At 46.2% G+C, this 17,236-nt stretch overlaps 1 protein-coding gene across 3 annotated transcripts in view; it reads left to right on the forward strand.

The window, feature by feature from the left end:
- STAG1 (STAG1 cohesin complex component) overlaps nt 1–17,236 on the forward strand; it is a 331,716-nt gene that overhangs the window by 149,129 nt on the left and 165,351 nt on the right. For all 3 annotated transcript variants that reach the window (XM_075341032.1, XM_075341033.1, XM_075341034.1), the window contains exons 8-10: nt 9,055–9,206; nt 9,322–9,395; nt 16,952–17,075. In XM_075341032.1, coding sequence (XP_075197147.1) covers nt 9,055–9,206; nt 9,322–9,395; nt 16,952–17,075 — 350 coding nt within the window. The remainder of the gene's footprint in view (nt 1–9,054; nt 9,207–9,321; nt 9,396–16,951; nt 17,076–17,236) is intronic.

The following is a 17,236-nucleotide window of genomic DNA, read 5'->3' on the forward strand; positions in this document are numbered from 1 at the left end:
GATTGCGGTGTCTGGTCAGTAGAGGTGATTGGATGACTGCGGTGTCTGGATGACTGCGGTGTCTGGTCAGTAGAGGTGATTGTGGATGACTGCGGTGTCTGATCAGTAGAGGTGATTGTGGATGACTGCGGTGTCTGGTCAGTAGAGGTGATTGTGGATGACTGCTGTGTCTGGTCAGTAGAGGTGATTGTGGATGACTGCGGTGTCTGGTCAGTAGAGGTGATTGTGGATGACTGCGGTGTCTGGTCAGTAGAGGTGATTGGATGTCTGCGGTGTCTGGTCAGTAGAGGTTATTTGTGGATGACTGCGGTGTCTGGTCAGTAGAGGTGATTTGTGGATGACTGCGGTGTCTGGTCAGTAGAGGTGATTGTGGATGATTGCGGTGTCTGGTCAGTAGAGGTGATTGGATGACTTCGATGTCTGGTCAGTGGAGGTGATTGGATGACTGCGGTGTCTGATCAGTAGAGGTGATTGGATGACTGCGGTGTCTGGTCAGTAGAGGTGATTGGATGACTGCGGTGTCTGATCAGTAGAGGTGATTGGATGACTGCGGTGTCTGATCAGTAGAGGTGATTGGATGACTGCGGTGTCTGATCAGTAGAGGTGATTGGATGACTGCGGTGTCTGATCAGTAGAGGTGATTGGATGACTGCGGTGTCTGGTCAGTAGAGGTGATTGGATGACTGCGGTGTCTGGTCAGTAGAGGTGATTGTGGATGACTGCGGTGTCTGGTCAGTAGAGGTGATTGTGGATGTCTGCGGTGTCTGGTCAGTAGAGGTGATTGTGGATGACTGCGGTGTCTGGATGACTGCGGTGTCTGGTCAGTAGAGGTGATTGGATGACTGCGGTGTCTGGTCAGTAGAGGTGATTGTGGATGTCTGCGGTGTCTGGTCAGTAGAGGTGATTGTGGATGACTGCGGTGTCTGGTCAGTAGAGGTGATTGTGGATGACTGCGGTGTCTGGTCAGTAGAGGTGATTGGATGTCTGCGGTGTCTGGTCAGTAGAGGTGATTGTGGATGACTGCGGTGTCTGGTCAGTAGAGGTGATTGTGGATGACTGCGGTGTCTGGTCAGTAGAGGTGATTGTGGATGACTGCGGTGTCTGGATGACTGCGGTGTCTGGTCAGTAGAGGTGATTGGATGTCTGCGGTGTCTGGTCAGTAGAGGTGATTGTGGATGACTGCGGTGTCTGGTCAGTAGAGGTGATTGTGGATGACTGCGGTGTCTGGTCAGTAGAGGTGATTGTGGATGACTGCGGTGTCTGGATGACTGCGGTGTCTGGTCAGTAGAGGTGATTGGATGTCTGCGGTGTCTGATCAGTAGAGGTGATTGGATGTCTGCGGTGTCTGATCAGTAGAGGCGATTGGATGACTGCGGTGTCTGATCAGTAGAGGCGATTGGATGACTGCGGTGTCTGGTCAGTAGAGGTGATTGTGGATGTCTGCGGTGTCTGGTCAGTAGAGGTGATTGTGGATGACTGCGGTGTCTGGTCAGTAGAGGTGATTGGATGACTGCGGTGTCTGGTCAGTAGAGGTGATTGGATGACTGCGGTGTCTGGTCAGTAGAGGTGATTGGATGACTGCGGTGTCTGGTCAGTAGAGGTGATTGGATGACTGTGGTGTCTGGTCAGTAGAGGTGATTGTGGATGACTGCGGTGTCTGGTCAGTAGAGGTGATTGTGGATGACTGCGGTGTCTGGTCAGTAGAGGTGATCGGATGACTGCGGTGTCTGGTCAGTAGAGGTGATTGGATGACTGCGGTGTCTGGTCAGTAGAGGTGATTGTGGATGACTGCGGTGTCTGGTCAGTAGAGGTGATTGTGGATGACTGCGGTGTCTGGTCAGTAGAGGTGATTGGATGACTGCGGTGTCTGGTCAGTAGAGGTGATCGGATGACTGCGGTGTCTGGTCAGTAGAGGTGATTGGATGACTGCGGTGTCTGGTCAGTAGAGGTGATTGTGGATGACTGCGGTGTCTGGTCAGTAGAGGTGATTGGATGACTGCGGTGTCTGGTCAGTAGAGGTGATTGGATGACTGCGGTGTCTGGTCAGTAGAGGTGATTGTGGATGACTGCGGTGTCTGGTCAGTAGAGGTGATTGGATGACTGCGGTGTCTGGTCAGTAGAGGTGATTGGATGACTGCGGTGTCTGGTCAGTAGAGGTGATTGTGGATGACTGCGGTGTCTGGTCAGTAGAGGTGATTGGATGACTGCGGTGTCTGGTCAGTAGAGGTGATCGGATGACTGCGGTGTCTGGTCAGTAGAGGTGATTGTGGATGACTGCGGTGTCTGGTCAGTAGAGGTGATTGGATGACTGCGGTGTCTGGTCAGTAGAGGTGATCGGATGCCTGCATCGTTCTGATCTTTACTCTTACAGAATAGAGCACATAGATGCAGCCTGCATTCTGCTCATTAGGACGGCAGTACTGTCGGGTGATACGTGACTTCCTCAAAAGCTGCTCTCTATCTAGTTTAAGGCTGTACATTCAATGTAGTTTTTCATGTATTTAAAAGGAGAATTAAAGTAATATTCTATTAGGTTGTGTTCCTATGTGACAAGTACAATGTAAATCAATTGCAGAAACTAAAGCTTGTGTTATAGATCCAGCACCATTCACATGTAGACCATACACAGAAAAAAGGAAGAAAGTGCTGATATACCTCAAATCCATTACAGATTCTATTTAATGGTATAATTACAATTTTATTGAGAGAATGTCAAGAATAAGATAATTTAACAATCAATAATGACAAAATTACCAACAGAAGAGGAGGGAGCAATAAAAAAAAATATGACCTATGTTTGTGATTACCGAACACTGCAAGAAGGTATATGATAGTAACATGCGTCACACATGGATAATGGAATACATATCATGCAAATACATTCCCTAAACATTAGGTGCGTAACATGTCAATACACTATGATACAGTACATGGATAATAAAGTGCTTATAGACATTTCTGTACATATACGCATGGTGGTCTACAGCCACTCCTGCTGAAATAGCATCATCCCCGACACGCCTGTTGGCGAGGAGCCTTCATCTTTGTTTTTTTGGTCGCTGCAATAACACAAAAAATGCTGTCACAAGCAATCAAAATGTCATGTTTATCCCGACATAACATAAATGAAAAGTTCTCCCTCTTCCCCTCCCCCTCCCCCCGCAATTAAAATAATAAAAAAAACTGGACATCTGTGGTATGGCCATAATCGTACCGATGAGGAGAATCTTGTTCTGAGGTCATTTTTGCCACAAAATGTATAAGCTAAAAACAATTCCCCCAAAAAGCATATCAGTTGTGGGGTTTTTTGTTTTGTTTTTTTATTATTAATTTCGCCACTTTTATAATTCCCTCCCCGTTTTCCAGTACGCTATGTGGTAAAATGAACGGTGTCATCCCAAAGAACAACTTGTGTCACAAAAAACAAGGCCTCATGTATTAGGTCTGGGAGGAGAAAACAAAAACTGGCGTTGGTCCCATTGTAAAGGGGTTAATTTATATGCTTTAAAAAAAAAATGTAGCTTACCGGGGTGGTTGGGAGGGGGTCGCAAGAGGCTGGGGGAATGTGCGGGGCTCTCCGGCGGCTTGACTGGCGCTTGGGGGTGGGCAGTGAGGACTTTAAATAATGCCGCCCAGTGTCGGCGCGTGCGCAGATGGAGTTCTCTGCTCAGGCTCTCATCTCACCGCCTCCAGCCTATTGATCTCCCAGCAGAGGACTTCAGGAAAATGGTGTCCGGAGGTGGCGCTTGTGCAGATGATATCGGCTTACCATTGAACTGCGAGCTCAATCTGAGCTGACTCTGGGCGCCATTTATTTGAAGGACTCGCCTCCCACAGCCCAAGCTTCAGCACAGCTTGCACCAGCATGGCTGCCCGAGCCCCAGCACAGCCTACAGTTTCTGAAACACCCACCGCCCCTGCCTCCTGTGACTCTGCTCCACCGCTGTGGCCCCCTCCAGGAAGACACTACCAGATTATAAAATGGACTCCGGTTTTGGGGATTTTTTTCCACCTTTTTTTTTTGCTTTGAATTTGAGGTGCGTCTTATTGTCCAGTGCATCCTATAAACTGAAAAATATGGTGTATTGTCAGGATGTAACAGTTTATATTGACTATATTGTCTCCTATGTTTCACATAAGTGGGGTGTGGCCTGTAAGGAGTTAATAGACTTCACTATAAGAATGTTATGCATTGTGAATGTTTCTTTTATGTCTGATGAAGAGCGGTCTGCTTTAGAAACGCAGGCCGTGTTAAGACAGTCATTATTTTACTTGAGTCAGTGCCTCGCCATCTCCCATGTTTTTATCCTTTTTCCACTTGAATACAAAAGTGTGGAAGTTGTAGGTATTGATGGCACCTATTTTGTGATATATGCAGTTCTTCCTAAACTGATCCTCCTTAATGAGTTTTATACAGACCATGATTTTTCCATAAACTGAAGGGCTTTGAGTTATCAAATTCAGGATATGTGGAATTAATCCATGTCACCTTGAGAGGCCCTCAACACTCATTACTAGTATTGTTTTAATCCAAACTTTGACTCCCCTTTAGGGTTACGTAACTGGGTGAATAACTCCAGAGCCTGCCCCGCTCCGGGGCTTCACCTAAGCCACACGGCGAGAAAATTGGTGCGAGTGTAGTGTGATAAAACATCGCATTCCCCTCGGACCAATTCTAGCCTGTGTGTCAGCGCACAAGAGCGATTATTTTCTCAGCCCTAATCGGACCGAGAAAACAATCGCAGCATGCTGCGGGTGTAATGCGAGACTCTCTTCTCTCACACCCATTCAAGTGAATGGGGCGAGAGAAAAATCGCACTGCACTCGCGGTACACCGGTCTACTGCCAGTGCAGTGCGAGAATGGCAATAGCCGACTACGGAGGAGAGTGGAAGATAAATCCCTCCCGCCCCTCCGCATCGCCGGCCCGCCCACCCCTCCGCATCGCCGGCCCGCCCTCCGCAGCTGAGGTCTGCTCGCAGGGTCGGACCTCAGACGCAGACACACTCACATGACTCCTTGCTCCTGCTGTGCTGCCAGCGCGAGCCGAGTCTCATGCGAGCATTGCAGTAGTGCCCCGTGTAGTCCCGGCCTAACTCTCTTGTCCTCTCTTGATGTATCATCCTGGCTGAAGACCGTTCTGGGCTTTCATTTTCATAGTCTAAAATGGATTCGTATTGGTACTTGTTGACCTACAACTACGGTATTTCAACAGAGTATTTTTTCCCTATTGTCATAATGGAGGGTTTGTTCCAGTTAATAAGCCGGAAAGCCCACCACAATTTTTCCTTATTTTCATGGTCTCATTCAGTGAGGTTGGCCAGTCATTGAGGAAAGGGAGCATAGCATATATATCACAACAATTTTTTGGTGGTCACTGTATGAGAGCCTTGTACTTTTTCAGATAGTCTAATCCCAGCTGCCAATTGCTCCATCACTACAGTGAATAGCAATGGTGATGGGGCGGACCTGTCTTGTACCCCTTTGAAGAAGGATTGAGTCCGATTCCATATCATTGACTTTAAGCTTAGGGTGTGGGGCATTATACAAGGGCTTCACCTATGTTCTAAATGTATCCCCAAAGCCCTTGTGGGACGTCTCCCATAGGCAGGGCCATTTGATGGAGTTGAAGGCCATAGCCACCTCTGGAGAGATGACTGCTCTATGACCAGTAGAGGTTGTGGGTAGTTGATGGTTCAGGAATTGTGGGCGGATGTCTTCCACAGTGGAGACATTTATCATAAAACCAGCCTGGTCCTGATGAATGGGGTATGTAATTATCTTTTTAACCCTATTGGCTAACATGAACATTTTTACCATGGCTTGTTTACGATTATTGTGCCCTGTAAATGCCTCTTCATGGGAACTCGTAGCTCCCGGTAAAGGGTAACGTCTCCAGGAATCACGATGACCAGCTCCTCTGCCACCTTCTACACTATTCAACTAAAAAATCCATGTAGTTATTTTTTAATAGGCAAGGTGCATTATGTTTACACCTATGGGAAGAATATTTTCGGCAGACTATTAAGAGGACATAAAACAGATGGCCGTTCCCCGCTGTCCTCATTACTGGCCGGCTTCTCCGTCCACATGTAGAGCTGCTCCTCCGGTGTGGCTCCACCGTGCTCTCCTCATCTGGTGCAATCTCTGCTGCCACCTTCTTTCAGTGTTTTGCTGTTTGTCGGCTGCTCTGGATCTGGGGCAAATTGCTGAATCTCTTTAGGCTGCTGCCCCATGCTGGCAAAGCCAAGAACTCCTAATTACATGTGCACATTCCTCCCTTCTCTCCGCCGTCTGTGCCGGTCTCCGCTCTCATTCCTAGGGACGCTGCCGCTCACCTACATGTATTTCTTGGCTCTCTGTATAACTTCATGTGTAAGTTTGCAGATCTCAAGCTGCTGCAGTATCATCCTCGTCCGTCTGAAAGCTTTTAATGAGAATTTTCCTCTCGCTATTTATGGTTTTATGAGCGCGTTTCTGTCTTTCTAATGATTTGGCTCTTCTCAGGTCATACAAGCAGAGCAGCATTAGATGAAAACAAAGTCTTATCTTGCTCCTAGAAATTGTGTTCATGACGATGTGCGTATGAAGGATGGAGAACCCCCCTCCTGGCTATCCCAAATGATGGGGAAGGTGCAGTAGTAATGTGTCCAAGCACAGCGTTGGGCTCAGTGAGCGCGTCGCCGGGTCAGCGGCATGTAATAATCTGCTTCATCCGGCCAGGAAAAATTCAGACTGTTTTTTGCCATTTTGTTCTTTTAGCTGCAGTTAATAAATAAATAATAAAATAAATTGTGCATTGCTTATATAGCGCCACCATATTCCTCAGCACTTTACATTCATCACTGTCCCCATTGGGCTCACAATCTACATCCCCTATCAGTATGTATTGGGAGAGTGGGAGGAAATCAGAGAACCTCAACAAAACCAAGGAAAGAAACGGAGAGAATATACAAACTCCTTGCAGATGTTGCTCTGGAAAGCAGCAATGCTAACCACTGAGTCACCAAGCCACGATTTTGACTTTTTTTTTAAATATTTAAATTATGCACTTTTTTCATAAAAAAATTTTTTTTAAATAATTTCCAAAAATACAACTTGATTTTTTTTTTTCCCCTAAAGTAAAAGGCATCACATTGCTACATTTGGCATAGCTAGAGTTGAGCAAACATTTGCACGGCCATGCTCCAGCAGTCATGTCAGTAGCCCGGGTCCTGCAGACCAACTCCTACCTGCCAGCATCTCCGTGCAACGTCGTCTGGGCAGCAATGATGACATCGAGGCCCGGTCAGGTGAAGGGGTTTGCTCAACTCTAGGGGGACGCCTTTTCTTTTCCAACTGAACATAGTGAGGCAAATAATATTACTGATATTTAAGGCCCAAATCAGTGACCTCATTCGGGGGTTACTATGCACCAACATGGGACCAGGATTATGAAGAACAATTAATGATACAACCTATATCTCACCAAAAAAATAAGTGTTTTAAGGAGCTAGCAAAGAATAGAAAAAAGTAACTATTAAAACAATTACTCACCTGTTAAAATTACTGCAAGACTTTACTTGGGGTGAGTGCCCACGATCAGGGTTCACAGCGTTTTGGACTCCCATGTTTTGGCTGTGCCCCAAACGCTGCGTTGTACACTACAAGCACTGTGGAAGGGATTTACAGAAAGCTCCTGCCCACTGTAAACTGACATGCGGGGTGGCTTTCCGAGCCGCGGCATGTCAATTTATGCTATGGAGACATGAGTGTTCTCTGCAGGGAGAACACTAAGTCTGCTGCGGCCTGAACCCTGATCTTGGGCATGGGCAGCTGCGGTCTCTGCATTCAGCACTCGCAGCCCCATAGGAGAGGACATGCTGGGTCCAGTACTCGGCGTGTCCTTATCGTGTGTACATTGTGTGTACATACCCATATGTTATTTTGTCATACTTGTTAATAAGGCTGCTTTCACACATCTGTTTTTTGCAGTGCGGCCCAATCCGGCTCGTTGCAGAAAAAACGCAACCATTTTTTGTTTTTTTTTTTTTGTTGCCGCCGGTTGCGTTTTTTCCGCATAGACTTTCATTAGTGACGGATTGTGCTGCATGGCCTTGCGTTCGGTCCGGTTTTTGCCGGATGCGGCATATTTAGCCCATGCAGCGGCTGGATGGAACGTTGCCTGGCACGTTTACGTTTTTTTTGGTCCGGCAAAAAAAAAAAAAAACGCATTGCGCCGCATCCTACCGGATGCAGCGCTTTTTCCAATGCATGCTTATGGATGCCGGATGCGGCGCGATGCGGCAGAAAACTCATCCGGCCGCCGCATGTGGGTTTTTTTTGCATTGCACTGCGCATGCTCAGTAGCGTGCCACAACCGGCAAAAACCGGACGGGCAGCATGTAAAAACTTGTGCAAAGGATGCGTTTTTTTTCGCCACATCCGTTACATAGGTTTTAGAGCTGGATTGAGCCGCACTGCAAAAACCGGAGGTGTGAAAGCAGCCAAGTTGCTCGAGTGTCCTTTCCTCAGGCGGGCAGTGCCATGATCTCTTATGAAGTGCCCGCACAGCTGTGTACTTGATGGGCAGCCATGGTGAATGTGTCCTACTGTCATGAGTGGCACATGTGCATGGGACGTCCTCAGATCCGGAGGCGCCAGAGCAGTCGTATAAATATCACATGTAACTCCACAATGGAAATGTATAGAAGACTTATTCTGTTCACTTCTAACAACTCTTGTGTTTCGATATTTAACCCATTTGCAAAATCTGAAAGTTTGTGCTGCTATCAGTGCATAAAAGCATTCTTACATCCACGAGCAAACAGTGTGATCAGACCAAATGTGATCCATTGTGAAGTACATACATGAGCGTCCTAAATCTGCTGTGATGATGGTTTACTGGTGCGTTATTGACTGAAAATTACACACTCTTACATTTCATGACATTTTGTATTAGAAAGTTTTTAATCTGCTGCTTTATAGAATGACACGATTACACTGCAGGTTTATTACTTTCTGAATAACATAGGTGAATGAAACTTATTATTTTTTTTTTTTTTCCTGTGTTCAGCCATGAAGCTGATGACCGCGCTGGTGAACGTCGCACTCAACTTAAGTATTCACCAGGACAACACCCAGCGACAGTACGAGACCGAGAGGAACAAAATGATTGGTAAAAGAGCCAACGAGAGGCTGGAACTGCTGCTACAGAAGCGGAAAGAGGTACCCCGCTCCCGAAATTACTGATACCCAGCACTCCTCATCTCAGAGGGCTACTTTGCCGGCAATGAATATTTCCCATAGATTTATAATTATTTATTGTGGTTTTGATTCCCAGCTTCAAGAAAATCAGGATGAAATAGAAAACATGATGAACTCCATATTCAAAGGCATTTTTGTTCATAGATACAGGTAAGCTATAACCAGAGTTGTACATTTATGGTGTAAATAGATTTTCCAACAGTTACATTTTTATTTTTCAAAGTGACCTGTCTGGATTAAAACTAATACAGGAAGCAATAACTGGTCCTTCCACTATGATTTCCATTGCCTTTATACCGTATTTTTCGGTTTATAACATGCACCAGATTATAAGACGATGCCCAAGTTCAGAGCAAAAACAGGTGTAAAAAAAAAAGAGAGGGGGGAGGGGAGGGGGTGGTCCGTCTTATATATAATCCAGTGGTGTCTTTCCGGAGGGGCAGCAGCGGTGGTGGAGCAAGGTCACAGGAGGCAGGGGCGGTGAGTGTCCCAGATGCTGTGCTGGGGCTCGGGCTGCGTGCGGTGAGTGCTTCAAAGAAATGGCGCCCGGATTCAGCGCTTGTGCATATTGAGCTCTCAGCTAAATGGCAAGCCAAGATCTCATCTGCGCAAGCGTCAGCTCTGGGCTCCATTTTCCTTAAGTCCGCTGCCGGGTGGGCCAGAGGTGGCACATGCACAGATGAGATCTTGAGCCGAGAGCTCCATATGCGCATGCGCTGACTCTGGGCGCCATTATTTGAAGCACTTACCACCCACACCAAAGGCCCAGCACTAGTCGGCGCAGACCCCACCCAGCCGCCACGGCACCAGCCCAGCCACCGCAGCTCCTGCACAGCCGTTCAGGGCTTTTTGGGTGGAAAAGTGTGTCTTAGGCTATGTGCGCACTGAGTTTTTCTCCTGGCGGTTTTACTTGTTTATCAGGTGCATTTTTGGGCTCAAAACTGCATGACTTTGCTTCCCCAGCAGAGTCTGACTTTTCATTTTTGCTGTCTGCACACAGCTTTTTTTTTTTTTTTTTTTTTAAGCTGCGTTTTTGAGCTAAAAAAAAAATAGACATGTCCATTCTTTCCTGCGTTTTACTGCGTTTTTCCCCATGCAATGCATGGGGAAAAAACGTAGCAAACCGCAGAGATCAAAAATGCAGCCAAAAACACACCGCAACGCGGTAAAAACGCATGCGTTTTTGCCTCAGGTGCGTTCTTGTGGCCAAAAACTCAGCGTTTTTGAGAAGTGCAAAAACGTCATAGCGCGCACATAGCCTTATAATCCGAAAAATACGGTATACTTCCAGATAGTTGGGGGTTTTTTTTTTTTGGTTTTTTTTGTGGGGGCTCTCTTCAATTCACTGGAAATGGCAGGAAATGCCGTTCTGTCACTCACTGGGTGAGTAGGCTTGCTAGTGACTGGCAGTTAGACATTTCCATCTTAGGGTATGTGCCTATAATCAGGACTCCGTGTCCTAGACGCAGCGGGTCCTGACTGGGGGGCAGCAAGACTCCTCCGCAGGAGAACACAGCTGCTTGTACCCACAATCAGGGTTCACTGCGCTGCGGTCTCTCACTTGTGTTCTCCCTACAGAGGACACATGCGAATCCGCAGCGAACAATTGACATGCTGCAGTCTGGAAAGACGCAACGCAGGTCAGTGTTTGCTGCGGAAAAAACAAGCACAGTGGGCAGAAGATTTCTAGAAATCCATCCACTGTGCTTGTACTGTACAATACAGAGTTATGGATGCAGCGAAAACATGCTACATCCAAAGTACTGCAAACAATGATCATGGGCACACACCCGTAGAAGAAACGGATAACCCTTTCACCCCCTGGTGATTTTCAGTTTTGGGTTTTTTTGGGGTTTTTTTGCTCCCATTCTTCCAAGAGCCGTAACTTTTTATTTTTCCATCAGTTTTGCCATATAAAAACTTGTATTTTGCAGGACAAGCTGTACTTTTAAATGAAACGTTCAGTTTTACCATATAGTGTAGTGGAAAACAGCAATAAAAAGTGCGGTAAATAGTTTTTGGGATGTTTTATTCATCATGTTTACTATATGATAAAACTGATGTGTGGGTGTGATGCCTGAGGTCGGTGCGAGTTTGTAGACACAAAACATGTATAGGTTTACTTTTATCTAAGGAGCTAAAAAAAAAAATCACAAGCTCGTCCAAAAAAAGGTGGTGCACTTTTTGCGCCATTTTCCGAAACCCGTAGCGTTCTCATTTTTCGGCATCTATGGCTCAGTGACAGCTTATTTTTTTGTCTCGAGCTGACATTTTTTATGGTACCGTTTTTGCACAGATGCTACGTTTTGATCGCCTGTTGCATTTTGCGCAAAATTTGCAGGGACCTAAAGTAATTTTGGTTTTTGGATTTTTTTTGCTGCTACGCTGTTTACTGATTAGATTAATAGATTTTATATTTTGATTGGGCATTTTTGAACACTGCGATACGAAATATGTATATTTTTTATTTTTTTTTAACACTTTAATTTTACTAGTCACCCTAGGGGACTATAAGGATCAGCAATTCTGATCGCTCTTCCATTTCTCCAGATCACAGCTACACAGCTGAGATCTGGAGAAAAGCTGCTCTCCTCTCTGTCTTGCTAAATTCTACTAAAAATGGGGCTGAAAGCCCGTACTTACGAAGCGCTCACTGATATCCTAATCAGGCACGAATACTAATATTCTTTATAGCAAGATACTATTTATTTTAATAGCACATGACTATAATCAATGGTACATAGGCATTTAGAACTATAGTCATGGAAACTTATACAATAACAGAAATATGCATCAACATTACTGTTTGTTGTAGCAATCCTTTCACATCGGAGGGAACTAGAGTTAATGATAAGGAAACAACATGGCATCTTGCATCACAGGAACAGTGCGTACGTACACTTAAATGTCCTGGAAGGTTTCCCCTAACATTAAGCGAGTCCGGTGTATTTTTATAGGAACACTTTGTAGGTTGTGTTTAAATGGTCACCAGCATGTGACAGCTGAGTCATGTTCATGTAACTTGACCACAAACTGCTGTGGGCACCAGCAGCTTCCTGCACATTTACTTGTACATCCTGCCAGTTGACAACTGACCGACCACAGTTGACCATAGTGTTAATGAAATATTGCAATGAGCCGTAAATTTCATATGCAAGCTTCCTTAAACCTGTCTTTAAGCCAACCACAAGTTTCCGGTAAGTGGAACTGTAAATGTGACTTCCTCATTATCTTGAAACTGCTTCAAAACCTGTTTGACATGTATTCTTTGGTCATCATATTGGCCATCCAGAGGACATCTCTTTGATACTGAATTATTGATAGGTCAAATAATATCTGGGATCACTCCTATCTTTTGATTATGATTCCTATCTAATCACACATTCTTTCAGTCATATCACATTGGTATCACACTCTCACACACGGCAGTCTGCTAGCAGTGAGAGAAAGTGACTCATGATAGCTACAGGAGTCATTACATGACCATGTGCCACCATTGCAACCACCGGAAGTCATGTAATTATGTCACGTGACTTCCGATGGGACTGGGTAAGTTATGCTTACAGCGGCGCGCTGTTACATCACGCTGTCAGATTTTGACAGCGAGATGTAAGGGGTTAATAGTCGCGGGTGGAACATGATTCCACTCGCGCCTGGCAGGCACACGTCAGCTGTTGAAATCAGCTGACATGTCCGCAGACTGCCCATGGGGATTAACCTCACACGATCCATGACGTACACAGTGTGTCGTGAAGAGGGTAAGTATAGGAAAGATCTGAGTGTGATTGCTGAGGATATCGCACCGCTACTTTTCTAGTTCTATACTAGTTTTGATGCTGCGCTGCTAAAATCTAATATAATGGTGTAATTGTTTTCCTTTTTTTTTTCTTCAACAATTTCAATTAACGTCCCACAAACAAGGTACATTTTAATTAATAGATCTTGGAATAATAGGTTACATAATTGGATGTGTTGAAAAATATTGTCCCTGTGCTGAGATCTTAGGCTAGTTTCACACTTGCGTTCAGCGCATTCCATCACTATGGAGAATAGCGCGGTCCGTTAACGGACCGCGCTATTCTCCATAGAGTTGTATGGACGACGCACTGTAACGCAAGTGTCTTCGTTGCATCCGCTGGACGACGCAGCGGCGTTATTTTGACGCTGCGTCTAGCGGATTGAACGCAGCATGTAACGTTTTTTGGAGCGTTAAAATAGCGCACCATGACGGATTCCGTTGGAATCCGTCACGGTGTCTAATGATTGTCTATGGTGGCGGTTTCCGCCGCTATGCGCTAAGCGGCGGAATCCGCTGACGGATTTCGTCACGTTCTACTACACATGCTCAGCATGTCCAGCAGAACGATCAAAATCGTTTAAAATCACTCCTGGTCTCTGTCCCCCCTCTCCCTCCTCTCTCCCCTCCTCTCTCATACTCACCGATCACGAGCGCGACGCTGCACAGCTGTCACACTGCTCCGGCGGCTTTTCCTCTTTTGAAAAAGCCGGCCGCCCATTATTCAATCTCATATTCCCTGCTTTCCCCGCCCACCGGCGCCTATGATTGGTTGCAGCCAGACCCGCCCCCACGCTGACTGACAGCTGTCCACTGCAACCAATCACAGCCGCCGGTGGGCGTGTCTATATCGTGCAGTACAATAAATAAATAAGTAATTAAAAAAAAAAGGCGTGCGGTCCCCCCCAATTTTAATACCAGCCAGATAAAGCCATACGGCTGCAGGCTGGTATTCTCAGGATGGGGAGCCCCACATTATGGGGAGCCCCCCAGCCTAACAATATCAGCCAGCAGCCGCCCAGAATAGTCGCATCCATTAGATGCGACCGTTCTGGGACTGTACCCGGCTCTTCCCGATTTGCCCTGGTGCGTTGGCAAATCGGGATAATAAAGAGTTAATGGCAGCCCTTAGCTGCCACTAAATTCTAGATTAATCATGTCAGGCGTCTCCCCGAGATACCCTCCATGATTAACCTGTAAGTTAAAGAAAATAAACACACACACCGGAAAAAATCCTTTATTTGGAATAAAAGACAAAAAAGACACCCTCTTTTACCACTTTATTAAAATCCCCAAATACCCCTCCAGGTCCGACGTAATCCAGAGGTCCCGCAACACATCCAGCTCTGCTACATGAAGCTGACAGGAGTGGCAGTAGAACACCGCCGCTCCTGTGAGCTCCACGCAGCAACTGAAGTGAATGGCGCTGTCAGCGGGGACGTCACTGAGGTAATGCCTGTGTGTGTGTGTGTGTGTGTGTGTGTGTGTGTGTGTGTGTGCGGTGATGATGGGTGCGGTAGTGTCGGGATGTGTGCAGGAATGATGAGGGCTGTAGTGTCGGGCTGTGTGCGGGGATGTCGGGCTGTGTGCGGGGATGTCGGGCTGTGTGCGGGGATGTCGGGCTGTGTGCGGGGATGTCGGGCTGTGTGCGGGGATGTCGGGCTGTGTGCGGGGATGTCGGGCTGTGTGCGGGGATGTCGGGCTGTGTGCGGGGATGTCGGGCTGTGTGCGGGGATGTCGGGCTGTGTGCGGGGATGTCGGGCTGTGTGCGGGGATGTCGGGCTGTGTGCGGGGATGTCGGGCTGTGTGCGGGGATGTCGGGCTGTGTGCGGGGATGTCGGGCTGTGTGCGGGGATGTCGGGCTGTGTGCGGGGATGTCGGGCTGTGTGCGGGGATGTCGGGCTGTGTGCGGGGATGTCGGGTGCTCTCTCTCTCGGCACAAAGAAAACTTAACGCAATGCGTTATTTCACTGGAATCCGTGGCCTTTATTATCACACTTTTTGCAAGGCATCCGTCACATGCGTTACACAACGCAATGTGACGTATGCGGTTCAACGCAAGTGTGAAACTAGCCTTATAAATGTGCCCCTGCTATGTACTGTGTAATGGTTGTGTCTGATTGTACAGGGACATGGTCTGATCACCCCACATCTCCTGAGCCGAGACATTAAAGCAGGGGATAATAGATGATTTTTTCTATGAAGTAAAACATAATAATAGTTTTTATTTCTATAGCACCAACATATTCCGCAGCGCTCTACAATTCAGAGGGCACATGTACAGACAATGAGACAAAACAAAATTAGGATACCAGGAGGAGTGAGGGCCCTGCTCATAAGCTTACAGGCTATGAGGAAAGAGGGGAGGCACAAAAGGTGAAAACATGTTTTAATCAAGCAGGGAAATGTTTTACCTCACAGAAAGCATCAGTTATGATCCCGTGCTGTAATGTCTATATATTTTTTTTTACTTCCTCCCCGGCTCAGGAGCTGTGGTATGATCAGACCATGTCCCTGTATAGTCAGACACATCCATTACACACAGTACACAGTAGGGACACATATATAAGATTATCTCAGCACAGGAGCATTTTATTAAACACATCCAATTGTGGAAATTATTATTATTCCAACAATCTGTTGATAAAGGCTGCTTTCACACTACATTTTTTTAACATGCGCCATGAACGTTTTTTGCTGTAAAAGTGGATCCTGTTTTTACAAAGAAAAACGCATGCAAACGCATGTGTTATTTTGCAGGATCCTGCCACTTGAAGTTTATGGACGGGCATTGAAGTCATGTGATCGGGAGTGAGTGGAACTGAACATCATAGACTGGGAGTCGGCATCTGACAGCTGCAGACGCTGGTAACCAAGGTAAACATCGGGTAACTAAGCGAAGTGCTTTGCTTGGATACCCAATATTTACCTTGGTTACGAGCGTCCGTAGCTGCTAGGAGCCGGGCTGCCTGCTCCCTGCACACCATAACCAAGGTAAACATTGGGTAACTAAGCGAAGCGCTTTGCTTGGTTACCAAATATTTACCTTGGTTACGAGCGTCCGCCACTCTCAGATGAGGGAGGGGGATAGAGAGACTGATCACGCCAGGCTGGTTTCTGGGCATGCTCAGTAGAGCAAGCAGGATCCTGTCAGCATGCCAGCGTTCACATGCGTTTGTGTGCAGTATAGTCAGGACCCAGTGAAAAACAGTATTTGGACGCAGCTAAAAAAACGCTACAAGTAGCGTTTTTGAAAAAAGTTAAAAAAACGGCAAGTCGCTGGATCCTCACTATAACGCACGCAAACGCAGGTGAACGCATGTTGACGCGAGTCCATTGCAAATGCACTGAAATGAAAACGCATTTGCATTGGATCCGTTTTTGCCTTAAAAAAACGTTCATGATGCATGTTAAAAAAACTTAGTGTGAAAGCAGCCTAAAATGTCCTTTTTTTTTTCCAACCCCTTTAACATTTTATTCCTGTTTTTCCAGTGCATTACAATGGTGGAGGGAATAGTGTCACTCTAAACTATACCTTCTGGAAGGCACAATCTGTAGTGGTGTTGTTTCAAGGATAGAATATAAAAAAAATATGGCTATCTACAAAGTACTTGTGAAGGCTTACAAGCTCGATGTTTGAGACCAGCGCTCTTACTTTTGAGGTTGCTTCTCGTGCCATCAATCACCTACACACAAGTGATGGGCCTTCGTCTGTCCTCGTCTTCTCCAGACGGCGCCTCTATTCTCATTGGGGACGCACCTTGTTCCATAGATATTTTTTTTCTGGTAAAAAGTTAGCACAGGATAAGCTGCTTTCAACTTTATTGGAAGTTAGGGGAACGTGTTCATGCAAAACCTTTTGTTTTAAAGGTTTTTTGGTGCTTTTATTTCTTTGTCTCTTCTCCCATAGGGATGCCATTGCTGAGATCCGAGCAATCTGCATTGAAGAAATCGGGGTTTGGATGAAAATGTACAGCGACGCTTTCCTCAATGACAGCTATCTGAAATATGTCGGCTGGACGCTTCATGACCGGGTGAGCTTGTCATTGCTGATGAGGTGGATTGCAGCAGCAGAAAGGGCCGCATTAAGGCTAGCTTCATACCTTTTTTATTTTTTTTTTTTTTTTTTAGTAAATAGCTTTGACCAGGTTCACATTCCTTTATGGATGTGTGACTGCAAATATCCCGGGAAAAA

Source organism: Anomaloglossus baeobatrachus, chromosome 3 (genome assembly GCF_048569485.1).
Source record: "Anomaloglossus baeobatrachus isolate aAnoBae1 chromosome 3, aAnoBae1.hap1, whole genome shotgun sequence".
Classification (NCBI taxonomy): Eukaryota; Metazoa; Chordata; class Amphibia; order Anura; family Aromobatidae; genus Anomaloglossus; species Anomaloglossus baeobatrachus.